The following is a 19,929-nucleotide window of genomic DNA, read 5'->3' on the forward strand; positions in this document are numbered from 1 at the left end:
TGGTCCTCTGGTGGCTTTCAAGCAAAAAACGTCCATCCACCCACTTATATTTTATGTCCTATTTTTAGAGCTACTAATTCCTAGTGTGCTGATGGCATAAGCCCTACTACTACGTGGCCTTTCCAAATGAAAGTCCTGTTTGCATTTGCCTCTCTTTAGCATCAACCATATTATTTTCTATAATTCATTTTATGCACTCATTAGAACATGTCACCCATTGTCTTGGCATATTTTTGGGCTTCTCCTAATGCCCTCGTCTTTCAATTTTTGCCTTTCACCTCCCTCTCTGCTGATTTCTTTGATTGGAACATCCCAACCACTTGATGATTAATCAAATTAGAACTAGGGTTGGTGTTGAAAATTGGGTTCATGTTCACACAAAAAAAATGGTACTTTCTTTTGACTCAACTTTTTATATATATATTTTCTATGGAGAGAAAAATGGATCCAAATGAAATATACATATATGTCCGTACCCATGTCAGTGGAATATGTGAAGTGCATAATGGTCATTAGGCAAGTCACCCCTTCACTTAAAAAAAAGGAGGAAGGATAGGGATGATTTGAAAAGGACAGTTAATTGACTGATCGTGGTATTTGGCATATATAAATATGCGACAAACACAAACTATATGGTGCGTCACAGAGTTTAGAAGGCAGGAATAGCCATTTTGATTGCACATGTCTTGGGGAATGATGGCAGGGCACTTGGGTTGGGGGATCATAGAAGAAGGGTGGAGGAAGGGCCCTTGGACTGCTGAAGAGGACAGATTGCTCACTGAGTATGTTAAATTGCATGGTGAAGGAAGATGGAATTCTGTGGCTAGACTTGCAGGTAATTGTACCTCCCTTCCCCTCCCCCCCCCCCCCCCCCCCCCCCCCCCCCCTAACTCAGTTTCACTCTAATGTTCTTTCAAGCTGGAACTCAGCTGTTTCCTTTTGTTTTTCTTTTTGGATGTACAGGACTGAGAAGGAATGGGAAGAGCTGCAGACTGAGGTGGGTGAATTACTTGAGGCCAGACCTCAAGCGGGGGCAGATAACCCCACATGAAGAGAACATAATTCTAGAGCTGCATGCTAGGTGGGGGAACAGGTAAGAATTTGTTAACCACCCGTCTTTACTTTCCTGATAACAATTTGAATATTGCTAAAGAAACCAAATTTTGATCCAGATGGTCGACCATTGCTAGAAGCTTGCCCGGAAGAACAGACAATGAAATCAAGAACTACTGGAGGACCCATTTCAAGAAGAAGGGAAAACTCCCTTCCGACAAGTCTGAGAAGGCGAAAACACGCCTCCTAAGAAAGCAACAATTTTATCAGCAGCAGCAGCAACAGCAACAGCAACAGCAGCAGCAGCAGCAACAGCAACAACAACTGAATCAACTGGACCTGAAAAGGATCATGGCTTTACTCGACCAACCCGACATTGGAGACACGCCAATGGCCCAAGCGAGGCAAGACTTGGGCAGTTGTATTTACAGTACACATCATGCAGCTGAAGAGCATGGCTATGTGCATCTTCCCATCCCCAACGCAGATGTGTCTACCCAAGAATCCTCAAGTGAGGACATGCTGTGGGATGGTCTGTGGAACTTGGATGATTTCCACGGCAATCTGAGTGCAGCCTGTGCAGCAAGCAAAGCTAGTTTGCACCATCTGGTTGCTCCCTTTTACTGAATTTGCAGGACTACTTGTTTTAGTTTTCCTAGTCTGCTACAACTACCCATAATCCTTCAAAATGAGAAGGCTTCCAATGAGGAGATTCCAACTTGTATAAAAATTATCAAGTGAGTTTTTGGAGTGTGCTTTATGCAAGATCAGGGCGAAGAATTGTGTACCTTCCTAATAAAGCGGTACAATTGCATTCTGCAGTGGGGCCGCTGGTGAGTACACATCTTTGGATGTAGGCCTCTTTGATTCCTATATATTTAATTTTAATTCACTAAACATTATTATTATTATTATTGTATGGTTATGTTCTTCTCTCTTTCAAAATCCTTCTAATCAATCCCAACGTTGATGATCATTTTTTGGAATTTCTTTACATAACCTATAACGAGTTTACTTCAATAATATTACACTCCCGTAAACTTTGAACTCTCTGTTAAATTTAGAGTCTTTTTAATAATTATTTTATGAAACAATTTTAATTTTTATATTAAAAATATTAGAAATATTTTTTAAAATTATTTTCAAATATGTTTTTAAACCATCAATAAACTATTTTGATAAAAGGAAAAATTTAAATTGTTGCTCTTTTTAGATACATTTTTATGAAAAATCTATAAATATTTGAGTATTTAAAAAGTTCTTTTAAATTTTTAATAGCATATGCTATGTACTTAAAAATAATAATTTTTAGAAGAAGTATCCATTAATATTAGTATAAGAATTACTTTAACGGACACTTTAGAATATGCTTCAAAAGTAATTTTTAAAATTTTATTAAACTCCAAACTTTGTGAGGAAAATATTTTTAAATATTAAAAGATGCTTTAATCATCTGAAAATTACTATTAAATTGAATGTTAATTTGGTTAAATTTTGGGAAAGTAAATTGAGAAGAGTGAGCAACAAGCATCTAATTCTCCCTTTATATGGAGGAAATATCGACACGTTTACTCCACGAGTATTTGAGAATCTATTAAAGATGGGATGGGTGGATCTCATTTTGGGAGTTGGTGGGGGAGTACTTATCCATGAATTTTTGGAATATTTTTTCCCCTCAACAATTAGCTTAATGATGCAATTCAACATTTTGGAGAAATTATATTTAAAAAAAATCTAATTTCTTTTACTTAATTTACCGTGAGAAATACAAAGCAAAATGAAACATAACGAAAATTATATATATATAAAAGGGAGAATTATGTAAAGTTATCTATACTACTTATAAAAAGTACGAGTTATTTTTTACATTTTTATTTCTAGAAATACCCTTATCAATATTAATAATCAATTTAAATGAGAATTTAATTTTTTCATTTAGTTGGGGTTTTAATTACCTAACGTAACTAAAGTCATTCATAAAATTATCATCACAAATCTAAAAGGTAATTCAAAATTTAATATTTTCAATACTAATAATCAACTTAAATAAAAATTTAATCTTTTCATTTATTTAGAGTTTTAATTATTTCACCTAACGAATACCATTCCTGAAATTACCATCAATAATTTAAAATATTTTTTTTTTCATACTCATAATCAGCTTAAATGAGAATTTAATTTTTTTATTTTATTTTATTTTTATTTTTAGGGTTGATGGAAATCATTCATGAAATTACCATAATAAACCTAAAAGGTAATGAAAAATTTAATATTTTCATTTACATTTAATTTATATTCCATCAAGTGTTTCAATAGGATATAATTTAGGGTTTTAATTACTTGAATGTTCATAACTTCATTTTGATTTTGTATTTAAATTCAATACTTCATTTTAATTTTATATTCAAATTCAATCCTAAAACCGCTCTCAAGAAATTGAAATAAGGAAATGGTTAATGTTTGTGGGAAACCTCTCAAACTATACATTTATCTTCGACTCAACAATCCGTCCCCTCTGGTACAGTTATTCCATCCTTCATCCTATTTGATGAAGTGCCTTATGATTCATCGATATGATGTTTATTAGTCTCAACTTTTGATTTTGGTTATTTAGAATATGTATAGAGAAAAGTTTGGTTATCGTAGGAGATTATTACAAAGTGTTTTTCTAATTTTGGATTAGAATTGAGATGAAGGATAGTTAGGATTTGTTTGGAACTCTCCCACAAATCAGATATTTTTTTTCTTCTTAATAACAAATTTGAAGTATGTTAAATCATATTTGAGTGTGTTTTGAGAAAAATAAATAAAATGTATTTAATACTTATTTTTATTATTAATTTTTTCTTCTTATCATAACCTATCTTTCATTTCTTCAATGAAATAAATTAATTTTTTTTAAAAAAAATTACATAAAACTTTTTACAATTTCTAACTATAATAGTGATTTTCATTCATTTTAAGGTATTTAAATCTTTTAAACTTTTATATTTAATTAAATAATAGTGGATTAATAATAACGCTTATTATATTATAGATAATTATTGAATAAAAAGTTTCATTACTCATTTACATTATTTATTTAAACAAATTTAAATTTTATTAAGAAAATTACAACATTATTTTAAAAATATTAAGATTTTGATATAAGATTTATCAAAATGATGAAAACTTTTCTATTGAAATTTTAATTCTTTTGATTTTTTATTTTTATAAATATTTTTAGAACAAAACTTATTTTTCCTTTATATTTTTCAATTGATTGAATAATTTGATATATTGTAAACCCCTCATTGGCTACCCAGGAGTGAGCTGCATTTTTATTTTTTGGAGAAGTGGGGGACGACTTCCAGGTGGTTTGCATGAGACATGTCGCAGACATCATCATTTTTCCATGGTGGTGGTTAAGGATGACGTCTTCGCTGAACCAAGAACAATGGAGCTGGTAGAAGCTTGCAAGGGAAGCTAAGGGAGGCAGATAAAAAAAGAAAAAAGAAAAACAAAGCAAGTGGGGGATGCAGAGAGGAGGTCTGAAAGATTGACGGGAGAGAGACGTGTGAGAGAGTTTTTGGGGAGAAGAATAGTTGTGAGTAGAGGAGAAAGTTTTTTTTTTTTTTTTTTTAGAGAGAGGAATCAGAGTTGCAGAGGATGAAGGGTAAATGTTTGTGAGAGAAGGGGTGTGAACCAGAGCAGGTGGAGTTCTTGAGTTTTCCTTACTCGCTTTTGGGAGTAGACATATCTAGTGTAGAGCCAAACAAACACTTGTTTGAAAGGAGGATCAAAAGGTAAGTGTGAGCTCTACATCTCTGTTTTCCTCATTATTTTTACCTTGCTCTTCACTGGTTTCTTTATATTGTTTGGACTGAGTGTGGGCTTAAAGCTATACTTTTGATCTACTTGCTGATCTTTGAGAGGATTGTAGGCTGTTTATTATTGTTTTATATTTTCTATTCTTTTTTATTTTGTTAAAAGATGATTTCACTCTGTTTTGTTTTTATTGCTAAGTGCACCAAAATCATGTTTTGTTCATATTCGATTTGGTCTCTTCCACTCAATCAACCAACTTAGTGATAATTCATGTAGTGGAGCTTTGATTGATGTCCTGTGCTCTTTGTTTTGTTATGCTCTCATTCTGAAGACTTTTCTTTGCTTTGGTTTTCCTCTGTTTCTGGTTTTACTTCAAATACATTGCACATCCAAGGCTTGACAGTTGGTGAAAGGCTCATTTCTTCCCCCAATTAAGTAGAAAGAAACACTAATTTCATGTGTAAAGACACCTGAAACTACAGGAACAACTCAATGTGATGATGGCAATCCTCAAGGCGTACTATAAAAGGATACTCTGCCAAGTGCTATTTTTTCTTAATGGATTTGAGGCTTTGATTTTAAAAGTCTATGACGAGATAGATGTTGCCGAGCGGAAACTAAAAGTTAGAGTATTTGAAACACATCTGAGGTAAAATATAAAAGTCACAAACCCACCCATGCCTGTCATTGCACTTACAGCATCACCAACTGTTTAAGCTAAACCCCTAATTGACTCGACTCATGTTGTTCCGCCATCATTACCACCTAAGCCATAGTTCATGTAGCCCTTCCAGCACGGTCACCCAAAATCTCCATACCATTCATTCAAAAATCCCTCCAAAGCTTCCATTAAAATCCCAAATTCTTACCCGCCCATGAGTTCCATGCACATGTGGTTATCATGCATGCACCCATGGCCATCCTTCATACTTCCCCTACCCATCACATGCCTATATCTCTATCTATCATTTCACCACCATCTTCCAAAATCCACTAATCTACTTCTCCCACTACCCATCCCACTAATCATAACCCATACCTTTCATACCCACCAGTCCCCATGTTTCATATCCATTGAACCTGGTCACCACAACATTATCATCCCGTTCAACTCATCACCTTCCCAACCTTACTACCTAGCTCATTTTTGGCCCGTTTCCTTCATTCTCCCATGTACATGGAGTCCAATGCACTAGACAATGTCAAATGCGAGGTTGTATGTTGATGAGAAGTGCTTGTATTTCCAGAAACTGCTGCTTGAAACGGGAACTCTGGGTGCCAAATGCAACATGCAAATGGTAATTCCTCACCTAACATAATATTATGGTACCTCCAAAAACCCACCTGAGGAACAAGCTCCATGTGCACGATGAACTCTTTTCTACAAAATATTAACCATTGCTTGACATGGGCTTGATCCAAGTTTGAGGGTTTGCTTGAGAAAACACCAATAGAGGTGAATGCATTTTTGTTTAATCCAACTGAATAGGCATCTGCAATGAGGAATGCTGGTGATGCTCAAACTGGGGATAATTTGGAACGTGTTCTTTAATTCCTTGAGAGGAAAATCTCAGTTCGGAATGAAGACGGGAGTCGATTAAGTAGAGACAATGTCTAGCGAAGATGTTTTAGCCGAAATGGCGTCGCAGGAGAAGCCTTGCTTGAAGCTACTAGATATGAGGATGTTGACGATGTTAAAATCATAGATTCTACAAGAGTTTCTCTTTATTCTAAGGATTCATGAGGGAGAATAGCACTTCACATGGCTACAGCTAATGAACGTCTTGATGTTGTGGAATTTCTTATCAGTAGTGGAGTGGATCTTAATGCTTCTAATATGGAGAAGTACACTCTTTGGGTTCTGCAGTTAAGGGACTTTCTCACGGAGATTATCATTCATGCCACTCAAACTCAGAATGTTCTCTGTAAAAAAAAAAAAAAAAAAAAAAAAGATCAAGGAGTTTACTTCAGCGGTTCAGAAGAGGTTTGAATTTCTTGAAAACAACGTGGAGTTTTATACTGAGAATTATATCAGAGAGAGATGGATTCACAGGTGGTTACCGTTGATTAGTTTGCTTCGGTCATGGCTTCGATTCAGGAGGCTATAGTTGGCCTCAGCTAAAGGATAGATGGGCAGCAGACCCTATAGTACCACCACCATTTCCACCCAGTCAGTCAGCACCACAGGCTATACTTTTCACTCTGCATAGTCAGATCGAGGTTACTTTGCTTCCTGCCATAGTGCCTATCCCATCTCAGAGGACCCACATGCTCATATGGATAGACTTGAGTAGAGGTTGAGGCAGTTGAGGACTTCAGATGGAGCTATTACTTGAGAGGATTTTGATGGAGCACCAGTGACTAGAGTACTGGCCAAGTTTAGGATGCCTGAGATTGGAAGATACACGAGCATTGGCTGTCCTCGCATCCATTTGAGGCTTTATAGTACGATTATGAAGGCCTATGGACTGGATAAGACCCATATGGTTATGTTTTTCCCTATGTCCCTAAGTAGTGCAACACAACGTTGGTTTGCTTCATTGGATGTATCACGCTGCCAGACTTGGGATGATCTGGCCCAAGAGTTTTTGAGACAGTTTGCATTTAACACTGTCATTGATGTTTCGAATAAAGGGCTTAAGGCTTTGAGATAGAGATTGAATAAGTCCGTTTCTTCCTTTATCTCCCGCTGGCACGGGAAGATAATAGAGATTGTTGATAGACCATCGGAGAGAGATCATATACAGATGCTTTTGAGGAGTTTGCAACCCAAGATTGCTAGACACGTGGTCAGAGTACCTTTTACAAACTTTGGTTCTCTGGTCTTAGCTTTGTATGATGTTGAGAATGGTATTTTGAGAAGAATATGGACAGATTCTTCCCTGACTGATGCTAAAGGGAAGAAACCATCCAGAGGGCAGAGATCAGATGATGTGGGCACTATCACTTCTACTAGTCAAAGGCCTTCCAAGCATTATCAGCCAATTCCACAGCCTACTGGGACTCACTCTTCTTATCCTCCTCAACAGTATAAGCCACGATCACTTCCTCAGTCGTATGGTCAGGCCTACTTGCCTCCCACACTAGCATTGCCTTATTATGCTGCACAGGGCACAGAGAGACCTTCGACTTCATATCCTACCCTAGTACAGCCATGCTACGTAGCACAGTTTGCAGCGAGACCCCCAACTTCCTATCCCAAACCTAGAGTTCCACAGACTTCCGTTCATTTTGCTTTGAGGACGTAGAGACAGTTTTCACAGTTGGGTATGCCATTGAGCCAGACTCTTCGGTTGCTCACAGAGGTCGAATTATTGATAGCCCTTGCTCCTAGGTCATTCTATCAGCCTGTCCCGCCATAGTTCATGATGGATTTACATTGTGCATATCATAAGGGACCAAAGCACGAGACTGACCGTTGTACTACTTTGAGACATGCCATCCAGGATTTGATTGATCAGGGTTTGGTTCACTTGGGTCAGCCGAGTTTAACCACTAACCCATTACCGGCCCATACTATACACACAGTTCCTCATCCGACCGATGACATACATTTCATTGACTTTGCTGAGCTTGATGATCATATCCACATGCTAAGTTGGGATGAGTTAGAGTCGGAGCCTATAGTAGCAGATGGGATCATTGGGCAATTTGGTACTGTTCAGGAGGCCGAGCTTCAACGTTTTGTCCATCAACTGCACTTGAGTGATGGAGCTCTTGGCGCTTCCGTGTTTGTATTGGTCACCCCATCATCTTCAGATCGTATAAGTCTCATGACACTTTATTTCTCGGATGAGGTAAATGAGAATGGGACATTTTTCGAGATTGGGGACATGGTAGATGAGGTTGTTCCACACGACGAGTGCATCGATGAGATGCTTGTGATGAATATGAGCTAGATCGATGGGATAGTTCAACCTGAGCTTACTTCACCATTTGATCTCTTTGGGGTGCCCTCCATCGAGGTTGTAGAGGAGATCCAGACTGCTCCTGCTTTGGAGTTTTCAGATGATGTTATAGTTGTTGATGATTTGTTTGAGGGCACTGTTGGCCCAGTTGAGGAAGTGTCCGACTTTGTGGACCCATCTATTTCATTTGATGTTTTATCGGGATTTGTCTCCCGTTCTGACAATGTTCACGACTCTTCATTTATGGATTTGAGCATTTTCGAGTATCTGCCTATCTCTTGTGATATCACTTTATTTTCACCATCTTCGCCCACATCATAGATATTTGATATAGATGATGAGATTGCACAACGTGATTCAGATGATGACTCATCTTCTGTTTTTGATCTGAACCCTATTGATCAGAGAGTTTTACTTGTTGCAAGAGATACAGAGGTTGTTGATTCGATACAATAGATCGACCTAGAGAGCTGCGGATCAGATTGAACTTATCTACAGATGAGAGAGATAGCCTCGTCCAGTTACTCAGATCATATTTCGACGTTTTCGCATGGTCTTATAAGGACATGCCAAGCCTTGATCCATCTATAGTTCAACATCGCTTGCCACTTCTGCCCCAGGCCAGACCGGTTAAACAGAAATTGAGACGATTGCACCATTACTGGAGTTTGTAGGTGAAAAAGGAGATCTAGAAGCATTTTGGTGTGGGATTTTTATCAGTGGTCAAGTATCTCGAGTGGCTGGCCAATGTCATCCCTGTTCCTAAAAAAGACGGCAATGTGAAAGTCTAAGATGATTTCCGAGATCTTAACAAGGTCAGTCTTAAGGATGATTTTCTTCTCCCACACATTAACATGTTAGTTGATAGTACGACAGGTCATTTGATGTTGTCATTTATGGACGGATTTTTCGGGTACAGTTAGATCCTAATGGCTCTAAAAGACATGAAAAAAACATCTTTCATTACCGAGTGGGGTACTTACTGCTACAGAGTGATGTCGTTTGGTTTGAAGAATGAAGGAGCTACTTATCAAAGAGCATCGACTACCATTTTTCATGACATGATGCATTGGGATGTTGAGGTTTATGTAGACGACATGATAGTGAAATCTCGAGATAGAGCAGATCACCTAGCAGTTTTGGAGAGATTCTTTGAGAGGATTAAACAGTTCAGATTGAGACTGAATCCCAAAAAGTGTACTTTTGGAGTGACTTCTAGGAAACTATTGGGATACATGGTTAGTGAGAGAGGCATAGAGGCAGATCCAGATAAAATCAAAGCCATCATTGACATGCCTGCGCTAAGGATTGAGAGAGAGATCAGAGGTTTCTTGGGTAGACTTCAGTACATCAATAGATTCATCACCAGATTGATAGATATTTGCAAGCCCATTTTCCTACTCTTGAGGAAGAGTCAGCCCACTGTTTGGGATGATCAGTGCCAATGCGCATTCGAGAGAATCATGAAGCATTTCTTGTCACTTCTAGTTCTGGTGCCTTTTACACCAAGTCGTCCCTTATGCCTATACTTGTTAGTCTCATACATAGCCTTGGGATGCATGTTAGCTCAGCTCGATGATTCGGGAAAGAAGAGAATTATTTATTATTTGAGTAAGATGATGCTTGATTATGAGACAAGATATGTCATGATTGAGCGCTTCTACTTGGCATTGGTTTGGGCTACTCAAAGATTGAGACATTACATGGCAGAGTATTCAGTGCACTTGATATCTTGTCTAGATCCTTTGAGATATTTGTTTGACAGGCCTGCTTTGATTGGTTGACTCATGAGATGGTTGGTACTCCTGACTGAGTTTGATGTTCATTATGTCACTCAAAAGTCTATAAAATGGAGCATTGTTGCAAATCACTTGGCCTCATTACCAGTTTATGATGGTAGAGCTATTAATGATGACTTTCCAGATGAGGATATCGCTGTAGTGACTAGTTTTTCAGGTTGTCGCATGTACTTTGATGGTGTGGCCAACCATTCTAGATACGGGATAGGTGTTCTATTGATATCCCTTCATGGTGACCACATTCCTAGATTTGTTTGTTTGGCATTCTCTAATCGACACCTTGCCACGAACAATATTGTTGAGTATAAGGCTTGCATACTGGGATTAGAGACAACTCTTGAGCTCGGGATTAGACAGATGGAGGTATTTAGTGACTCCAATATGGTATTGAGACAAATTCAAGGCCATTGAAAGACTAGAGATGTGAAGCTTAGACCTTACCATGCATACTTAGAGCTGTTGATTGAGATATTTGATTATTTGAGTTATACACATCTGCCTAGAGCGCATAACCAGTTTGCTGATGCCTTAGCTACTCTAGTTTCCATGATCGATATTCTTGCTGATACCATTGTTCACCCTTTACTAATTGAGTCGAGATTAGTTCCTACCTATTGTTGTTTGATTGATGAGGCAGAGTTGGATGATGGTTTGCCTTGGTACCATGACATATATCAGTTTCTAAGACTTGACATATATTTTGAGGTCACCATGACCAAGGATAAGAGGGCATTGAGACAGTTAGCGACCCAATTTGTGATCTATGGGGAGACACTGTACAAACGATCAGCTGATGGGATGTTACTATTGTGCTTTGATCACACCTCTACTGATCGATTGATGAGAGAGGTTCATGCAGGAGTATGTGGGCCACATATGGGAGGACATATGTTAGCTTGTAAAATCATGAGGACCGGGTATTTTTGGTTGACTATAGAGACAGATTGTTGCCAATTTGTTCAGAGATGTCCAGAGTGCCAGATTCATGGGGACCTTATTCACATACCTCTTTCAGAGTTACATGCATTGACTTCACCATGACCATTTTTAGTATGGGGTATATACATTATTGGGAAGATTTTGCTGAAGTCTTCCAGTAGTCATGAGTTCATCTTGGTCGCCATCGATTACTTCACCAAGAGGGTGGAGGTTGCCTCATATGCGAGATTGACATCATCTAGGGTCGCTAATTTCATCAAATCACACATTATTTGTCACTATGGAGTCCCTCATGAGCTAATTTCGGACAAAGGAGTACATTTCAGAGCAGATGTTGACACTTTATTACAAAGATATGATATCCAACATCATAGATCATCTGCATATAGGCCGCAAACTAACGAAGTGATAGAGGCTGCAAATAAGAATATTAAGAGGATCTTGTGGAGGATGATTGAGACTTCTCGAGATTGGTAAGAGAAGCTTTCATTTGCATTGTGGACTTATCAGACTTCTTTTTGCACCTCTACAGGAGCCACACCTTACTTTTTGGTGTATGGTATGGAGATAGTGCTACCAGTTGAGATAGAGATGGGTTCATTGAGGGTAGCATTGGAGCAATAGATTTTAGAGGCGGGTTGGGCCAGGCTCGATTAGACCAGCTCAATCTCCTAGATGAGAGGAGATTGAGGGCAGTAGATCATGTTCTTGCCTATCAGAAGAAGACGACCTGTGCATTCAAAAAGCGAGTTAAGCCTAGACCGCTACAGAGAGGTGACTTGGTTCTGAAGGTCATTAAGGGATTGATCAGAGATCCTAGAGGGAAGTTCAGACCCAATTGGAGAGGAACTTATTTCATTAGGGAGCTGACCCTAAAGGACGCTGCATGGTTGATGGATCTAGATGGAAACCGATTCTTTGAACCAATTAATGTAGATCAGCTAAAGAATTATTATATTTGAAACTATGATCCAGGATGGGTGACCATCATTTCTGTTAGTCATATACCTTGTTATTCCCTTTTGATATACAGACCGTTGTTAGCCCATTGAGCCTCGCATGTGCATCAGAGCCTTTCTTTCTTATTGCCTTGCTTACGTTTCTATACTGGGATAGGGGCCCTTTAGTGTATGCATGCTTAATTCAGGAGTTTCATGAGCCTTGGTCCTATAGGTGCATCTCTCTCTTATTATTTTTCCTACCATCACACTACTACATTCCATTGTATCTCATTGGTTGTGTTTTTCATCTCTTCTTCTTTATTCTATCTACTATTTGTTTTGCTTCATATTTTATCCACCCTGAGTGGTGATCCTCATCAGTTCATTACATAGAGGATAGTCACATCATTTCCACTATCTATCCCATGGACATCGATTAAGAGATCCTTAGTTTAAGAAGGTCATCTCATCAGAGAAAGTTTTTGTTACCTTAGCACTTGAGAGTGTGTCTATCCATTATTGATATCATCTTTGGGGTTCATTTGTTTATGTTCAGGATATTTGCATTTGTATATATGTAAAAAGAAAAAATGAAAAGAAAATAAAAATAAGCACATGTGTGTATGTGCATAGTATTCTCCATCATTGAACGAGTATATTGATATCTGAGGGTAATTTTATCGAGTATGTTTGTTGTTGAGAGTTCGTATGTGAGCTTTCTGAGATCTTCTTTTCTTTGTGTTCACTTTGTCATATTTCTTTGAGAGTGAGATGAGTAACCTTCTCCTAAGGGCTCTGGGTCATTGTCCTTTCCATCATTACATTCATTTTTTATGTGACTTCACTCCATGTTTGATTTGAGTTGATCACACTTTTCTTCGTATATTCATTGTTTCACTATCATCCTCGTCATTGCTTGTGATTCATCCCATTCGCTTCACCTCCTTGTTCTTTTCTTACACTGACCTATTCTAGGTTTGATATTTCCCTTGCATCATTCTTGCGTATCTCATTATCAGTTTGATTTGCCTCATTGTCTCATTATTGATATTATATTCACATTGGGCATCCTTAGGTCCATGGCTCACGAGTTTTTCTATACATGTTGCATTTTATACATGAGAGCATGGGTTTTTTATCATTGGGTATTTGGGCCTAGTTTCCCTTCATTTCTATTACCTTACCACCCTAGCTTACGTTACATCCCATGTCTTAAGACCACCCTGAGGCCATGGGATCAGATGTCGTTTTCGACAGTCCCTACTTGGACAGGTGATTGAGATTTGGTTGATATTTAGATATCATCATGCTTATTCTTCTGGGAGATGCCTCTTTGACATTTGGACCCAATTCAGTTGTGGATATAGATGACTAGGATTGCACATTTGATGATGGATGATCCGATGTTGTCTGATTTTTCGATCTACCATACATTTGATGCCATATTGGGGCATATATTCATTTCGATTAAGATTTGTAGATCTTCATGGAGTCACATGATCCTCATCACTCACGAGATGCATGTCGTGTTGATAGTCTATTGTTATTTTGTCATGATCCCCCGGTGAAGTCTCTCTTGGGCCATCCAGTCAGGCTCACACTTTTCGGCATTTAGATATCATCATGTTTTTTCTTCTGGGAGACACTTATTTGATCTGTCGATCTGATTCAGCTAAGAACATGGATGACTAGGATTACACACTTGGTGATGGATGATTTGGTGCCATCTAATTTTCCGACCTACCACACATCTGATACCATACAGGGGCATATTTTCCTTTTGGTTGAGATTTGTAAATCTCCATTGATTTACATGATCATCCCCATTTACGAGATACACGTTGAATTGATGATTTGTTTTCATTTTACGGTGATTTCCTAGTGGAGTCTTTGCTTGAGTCATTTAGTCAGGTTCATACTCTTTGATATTGTCGTGATTTTGTGATGGAGTTGTCTCAGGTGCCTACACTCCCAGATCATCATTTCAGTGGAGGACATGTTAGGTCTTTTATACATCCCCATGGAGTTATTCTCGAGTTATCAGGACATACCAGATGCACTAGTTGCTATACTGGGGCATATTTTCCTCTTTTAGTTGTGGAAATGATTGTTTTCTCACAAACTTGTTGCAGTCTTCTTTACTCAGCCGATGGATGTTTATTCACATTATTGGTCACTATTTCGATGATTTTTTTCGAGATGAACCTCCAAAGGAGCACAACCTTTGGGTTTTGGCTATCCCACTATCCATGACTCTTCCATAGATTGTTGTGTGGAGGTCGCGGTAGTTACCCTAGCGGACTATTCTCTTGAGACTCACCAGTGGATCATTCATTTGAGATTACGATGGACTCTTCCAGCAGAGCATTTTGAGTTAAAGGCGTTTGACTTATTGTGACACATCATCAGGCCTCGTGATTTAGTCAGATGGACTGTGAGGTCGTACTTATAGTCGATTTGATCATTTCGACTCGCTAGCGGAGCATATTTTGAGACTCATGCAGTATGTTTCAGACCCTTTCTATAGATTGAGAGTTGTGGCGGCACGCTACATTGGAGCATATTTTCCTTCTCATCATTTCCTTGCAACTCGGCGTTTAGAGCCGCCATCTATTCTCAGTTACGAAGTTCAGAGTCGTCCTTCACAGTTTGGCGTTCAAAGCCACTATCTCTTCTCAGTTCGAGGTTCAGAGCCACCATCTCTTTTTAGTTTGGTGTTCAAAGCCACCGTCCCTTCTTAGTTACGGTGTTTAGAGACGCCATATCTTCTCAGTTACGATGTTTGGAGTCATTCTTCATAGTTTGGCATTCAGAGCCACTATCTCTTCTCAGTTTCGGCGTTCAGAGCCACCATATCTTCTTAGTTACGACATTCAGAGTCGTTCTTCATAGTTTGGCTATCAGAGCCACCATCTCTTTTTAGTTCGGCACTCAAAGCCACCGTTCCTTTTTAGTTACGACGTTTAGAGCTACCATATCTTCTTAGTTACGACGTTCGGAGTCGTCCTTCACAGTTTAGTATTCAGAGCCACTATATTTTCTTAGTTTCGGCGTTTAGAGCCACCATCCCTTCTTAGTTATGGCATTCAGAGCCGCCATCTCTTTACAACTCGGTGTTCAGAGCCACCATATTTTCTCAGTTACAACATTCAAAGTCGTCTTTCTCAATTTGGCATTCAGAGCCATGTTTTCAGTTTAGCGTTCAGAGTTGCATCTCCAGTTTGGAGTTTAGAGTCACTATCTATTCAGTTTGGCATTCAAAGCCACCATCCTATCATGATCGGGCATTCATTGTCACATTTTCAGCGTTTAGAGCCACATTGCCAACATTTAGAGTTGTCATTTTCTTTTAGTTTAGCATTCAGAGTCATCTACTTCACTTTAGATGTTTAGAGCCCTGAGCTCACAACCCAGAGTCGTTTCTTTTCTATTTAGAGCCTTGAGCTCCCGACCTAGAGTCGTTTTTCTCATTTATGACCCTAAGTCATTTCTTTTCCATTTAGAGCCCTAAGCTCACGACCTAGAGTTGTTATTCTCATTTATGACCCAGATTCATTCTTAGCATTTAGAGCCCTGAGCTCACGACCCATAACTATTTTCACCATTTGGCATTCAGAGCCATCTTTTATAGTTTTAGGCGTTTAGAGCCATTTCTTTAATCAATTTTAGGCATTTAGAGCCACTCATCTCTTCCAATTTTAGGCATCCAAAGCCACTATCCCTCCATAGTTTGGCGTTCAGAGCCATGTCTTCAATTTGGCATTCAAAGCCGTTGTGCATACTCATTCAGGCATTTAGAGTCACCATCTTTCCTCATTTTTGGGGTTCAGAGTCATTTTTCCTCAGCCTTATCATTCAGAGTCATAGCTCATGGTATTCATATTCACTGGCATTGCACATCTTGCCTTCATGATTTTACGTTGTCCTCATTTTTCTCATTTCGTTACCTTGTGCTTATTGCTTGTTCATCATGCTTTTCTAGACTTTCCCTTCCACTGCACATGACATAGTCCTTTGGGTTCACAACACATATTTCAGTCATGTTGTTGGGCACCCTGCACTTAGCGTTCTCATGTAGTTCACATAGGGCAGTCCCCTTTGGACTCATTCTTCTCTGTACTCCAAGGTGGTTCGACCATTACTCATCTTTGACATTGATCTTTGAATCACTTCTGAAGACATTTTAGAGGGAGTCTGGATCCATAGTGCAACTTTAAAGACGCTTTGAGAGCTACCATTTTCTTAGGATTTTAGGGTCCTTTTGTTCTTTGTTGGTTTGAGCAAGTTTGTGTTTTACTTGTGTACCTTTAGGGGTCTTTCTTTTTCTTTGGTAGAGTTCACTTTATTCCACTCACTATTCACACTTTCTTTTCACTCTAGTGTTCATATTCCTTACACTCGTGAAGTCTACTAAAGAGGGGCATATCTGTAGACCTCTCATTGGCTACTCGGGAGTGAATTGCATTTTTATTTGTTGGAGGAGTTGGGGACGACTTCCAGGTGGGTTGCATGAGACATGTGGCAGACATCACCATTTTGCCATGGTGGTGGTTGAGGATGACGTCTTCGCTGAACCGTTTAAGTTAAACCCCTAGTTGACTCGGTTCCTGTTGCTCCGCTGTCATTACTACCTAAGCCATAGTGCATGTAGCCCTTCCAACACACTCACCCAAAATCTCCATACCATTCATTCAAAAATCCCTCCAAAGCTTCCATTAAAATCCAAGATTCTTACCTGCCCATGAGTTCCATGCGTATGTGGTTATCATGCATGCACCCATGGCCATCCTTCATACTTTCCCTACCCATCACATGCCTATATCTTCATCTATCATTTCACCACCATCTTCCAACACCCACTAATCTACTTCTCCCACTACCCACCCACTAATCGTAACCCATACCTTTCATACCCACCAGTCCCCACCTTTCATATCCACTGAACCTGGTCACCACAACACCCTCATCCCATTCAGCTCATCACCTTCCCAACCCTACTACCTAGCTCATTTTTGGCTCGTTTCCTTCATTTTCCCACGTACATGGAGTCTAATGCACTAGACAATGTCAAATGCGAGGTTGTATGTTGACCAGAGGTGTTTGTATTTCCAGAAATTGTTGCTTGAAACGGGAACTCTGGGTGCCAAATGCAACACGTAGATGGTAATTCCTCACCTGACATAATATTATGGTACCTCCAAAAACCCACCTGAGGAACAAGCTCCATGTGCATGGTGAACTCTTTCCCACAAAATATTAACCACTGCTTGACATGGGCTTGATCCAAGTTTGAGGGTTTGCTTGAGAAAACACCAGTAAAGGTGAATGCATTTTTATCTAATCCAATTGAATATGCATCTGCAATGAGGAATGTTGGTGATGCTCAAGCTAGGGATAATTTGGAACTTATTCTCGAATGCTTTGAGAGGAGAATCTCAGTTCGGAATGAAGACGAGAGCCAATTAAGTAGAAGCAATGTCGAGCGAAGAAGCTTCAGTTGAAATGGCAACATAGTAGAAGCCTTGCTTGAAGCTACTAAATATGAGGACGTTGATGATGTTAAAATCATAGATTCTGCAGGAATTTCTTTCAATTCTAAGGATTCACGAGGGAGAATAACACTTCACATGGCTACAACTAATGGATGTCTTGATGTTGTGGAATTTCTTATTAGTGGTGGAATGGGTCTTAATGCTTGTAATTTGGAGAAGTACACTCTTTACAGTTAAGGGACTTTTGCACGGAGATTATCATTCATGCCACTCAAACTCAGAATGTTCTCTATAAAAAAGGAAAAAATATCAGCGAGCTGACTTCAGTGGTTCAGAAGAGGTTTGAATTTCTTGAAAACAACGTGGAGCTTTATGCTAAGAAGTTTAACAATAGGGTCTTCTGTGCCATTGCTCAAGTAGAGTCACTGCGATTCAAGCTTCTTAGAGGACTTGCTGTTCGAAGGGCTGGCTATGGTGTTATGAGGTTTGTTATGGAAAGTGTGATGAAATGATGTGAGGTTATTGTGAGTGGGAAGCTCCATGTTCAGTGTGCCAAGTCAATAAAGTTTAAGGATGGGTACCGAATCTCCTCTGGTCAACTAGTTAAGGATTACATTGACTCAGTTGTGAGGCATGTTCTCCGTAAACAGGGTGTCCTTAGCATCAAGGTCAAGATCATTGTTCGACTGGGATCCTAAGGGCAAGCAGGGCCCCACAACACCATTGCCTGATCTGGTGACTATTCAAGCACCCAATCATAACTCATTGGCGAAAACCTTGCATGGCCAACTTTGGCATGCAATCTTTGGGCCACGTGGTTTTCCTTCACTTCTTCATCTTTGGTTTTAAAAATAATTTCCTGAACCCCAATTTGCAAATAATTTTCCAAATTCTAGTTTTTTTTTAAATAATTTCAACTCCTCAATTTTTCATCCTTAGATTTTTTTTTTTTTAGGTCCTAAAAATCTATTTTCCAATAAAATTTGCTGCCATTTTCTTTCTGGCAAGCCATTTTAACATCTTCCTTGAATTTTAATTTTTTTTAAAATAAGCATGAATTTAATTTTATAATTCCAAGTGATGGAATTTACGGGATTAATTCATGCAAAAATAAATCGGGCTTTGGTGGTTGCCCAATATCAGTGATGTTTTTTTTTTTTTTTGACTGATTGATTGCCATGCTTGATTGATTTGTGCTATGACACATGCAATTATTTTGTGTTCATTTACTAACCTTTATTTTCCATGAAGCAATCAGCTCATTACTCAAGCCCACTCTTTGTCGTTCTTGTTCATTCGATTATTTTTAGATTGATATTCTTTTGGTGTCCATGTTTAATCAATCAATTGCCACATTAGCTTCATTTTATTTAGTAAAGACCCATTTTAGGGGCTTAGAGAGGTGCTACGGTCATTACCGTACCTTCCCAATAAGTAACCTGACCCCCGAGCCTAGATTCGATTTTTCGCATACCACATTTTCTAAATAAAGAGTCACACTTAGAGTTTTCTTTCTTATTTTGTTTTCCCTTTAAAAATAAAACAAAAATAAGTGGCGACTCCAAGTCATTTTCTAAAAAAATAAATCATTTTAAAATAAAAAGCGAGTTGCGCCATTGAGTGGAATGCATCGTGCAAAAATGCGGGTGTAGACCCCCTGAACTGGGGGCACGGAGGGGGGGGGGGGGGTGTGGACCCGCATTTTTCTCGTGCGTCCCCACTCGATCGGCGAGACTCGCTTTTTATTTGTGAAAAATTAATTTTTGGAAAAAGTTGGAGTCGCCACTTATTTTATTTTATTTTTAAAGGGAAAATAAAATAAGAAATAAAACCCTAAAAAATGACTCCATAATTTTTGGAAAAAAGCATGTCTTTGAAAAACCAAATCTCGGTCCGGGGATCAGGTTACCTATTGGGAAGGTACCTCTAAAAGGTAGCACCCCTCTAAGCCCTAAAAAGGTCTCTACTGACAAAGTTAAGGGAAGTGTGG

At 38.8% G+C, this 19,929-nt stretch overlaps 1 protein-coding gene across 1 annotated transcript; it reads left to right on the forward strand.

Annotated features, from left to right (window-relative positions):
* The first annotated feature begins 650 nt into the window (after window positions 1-650).
* On the forward strand, window positions 651-1,964 carry LOC117914982 (transcription factor MYB2). The gene is made up of 3 exons (XM_034830522.1): window positions 651-835; window positions 964-1,093; window positions 1,173-1,964. Exons 1-3 carry the CDS (start codon window positions 682-684, stop codon window positions 1,678-1,680), a joined length of 792 nt encoding a protein of 263 aa, XP_034686413.1. The 5' UTR covers window positions 651-681; the 3' UTR covers window positions 1,681-1,964.
* The last annotated feature ends 17,965 nt before the right edge of the window (window positions 1,965-19,929 follow it).

This window comes from Vitis riparia, chromosome 5 (genome assembly GCF_004353265.1).
Source record: "Vitis riparia cultivar Riparia Gloire de Montpellier isolate 1030 chromosome 5, EGFV_Vit.rip_1.0, whole genome shotgun sequence".
Taxonomy (NCBI): Eukaryota; Viridiplantae; Streptophyta; class Magnoliopsida; order Vitales; family Vitaceae; genus Vitis; species Vitis riparia.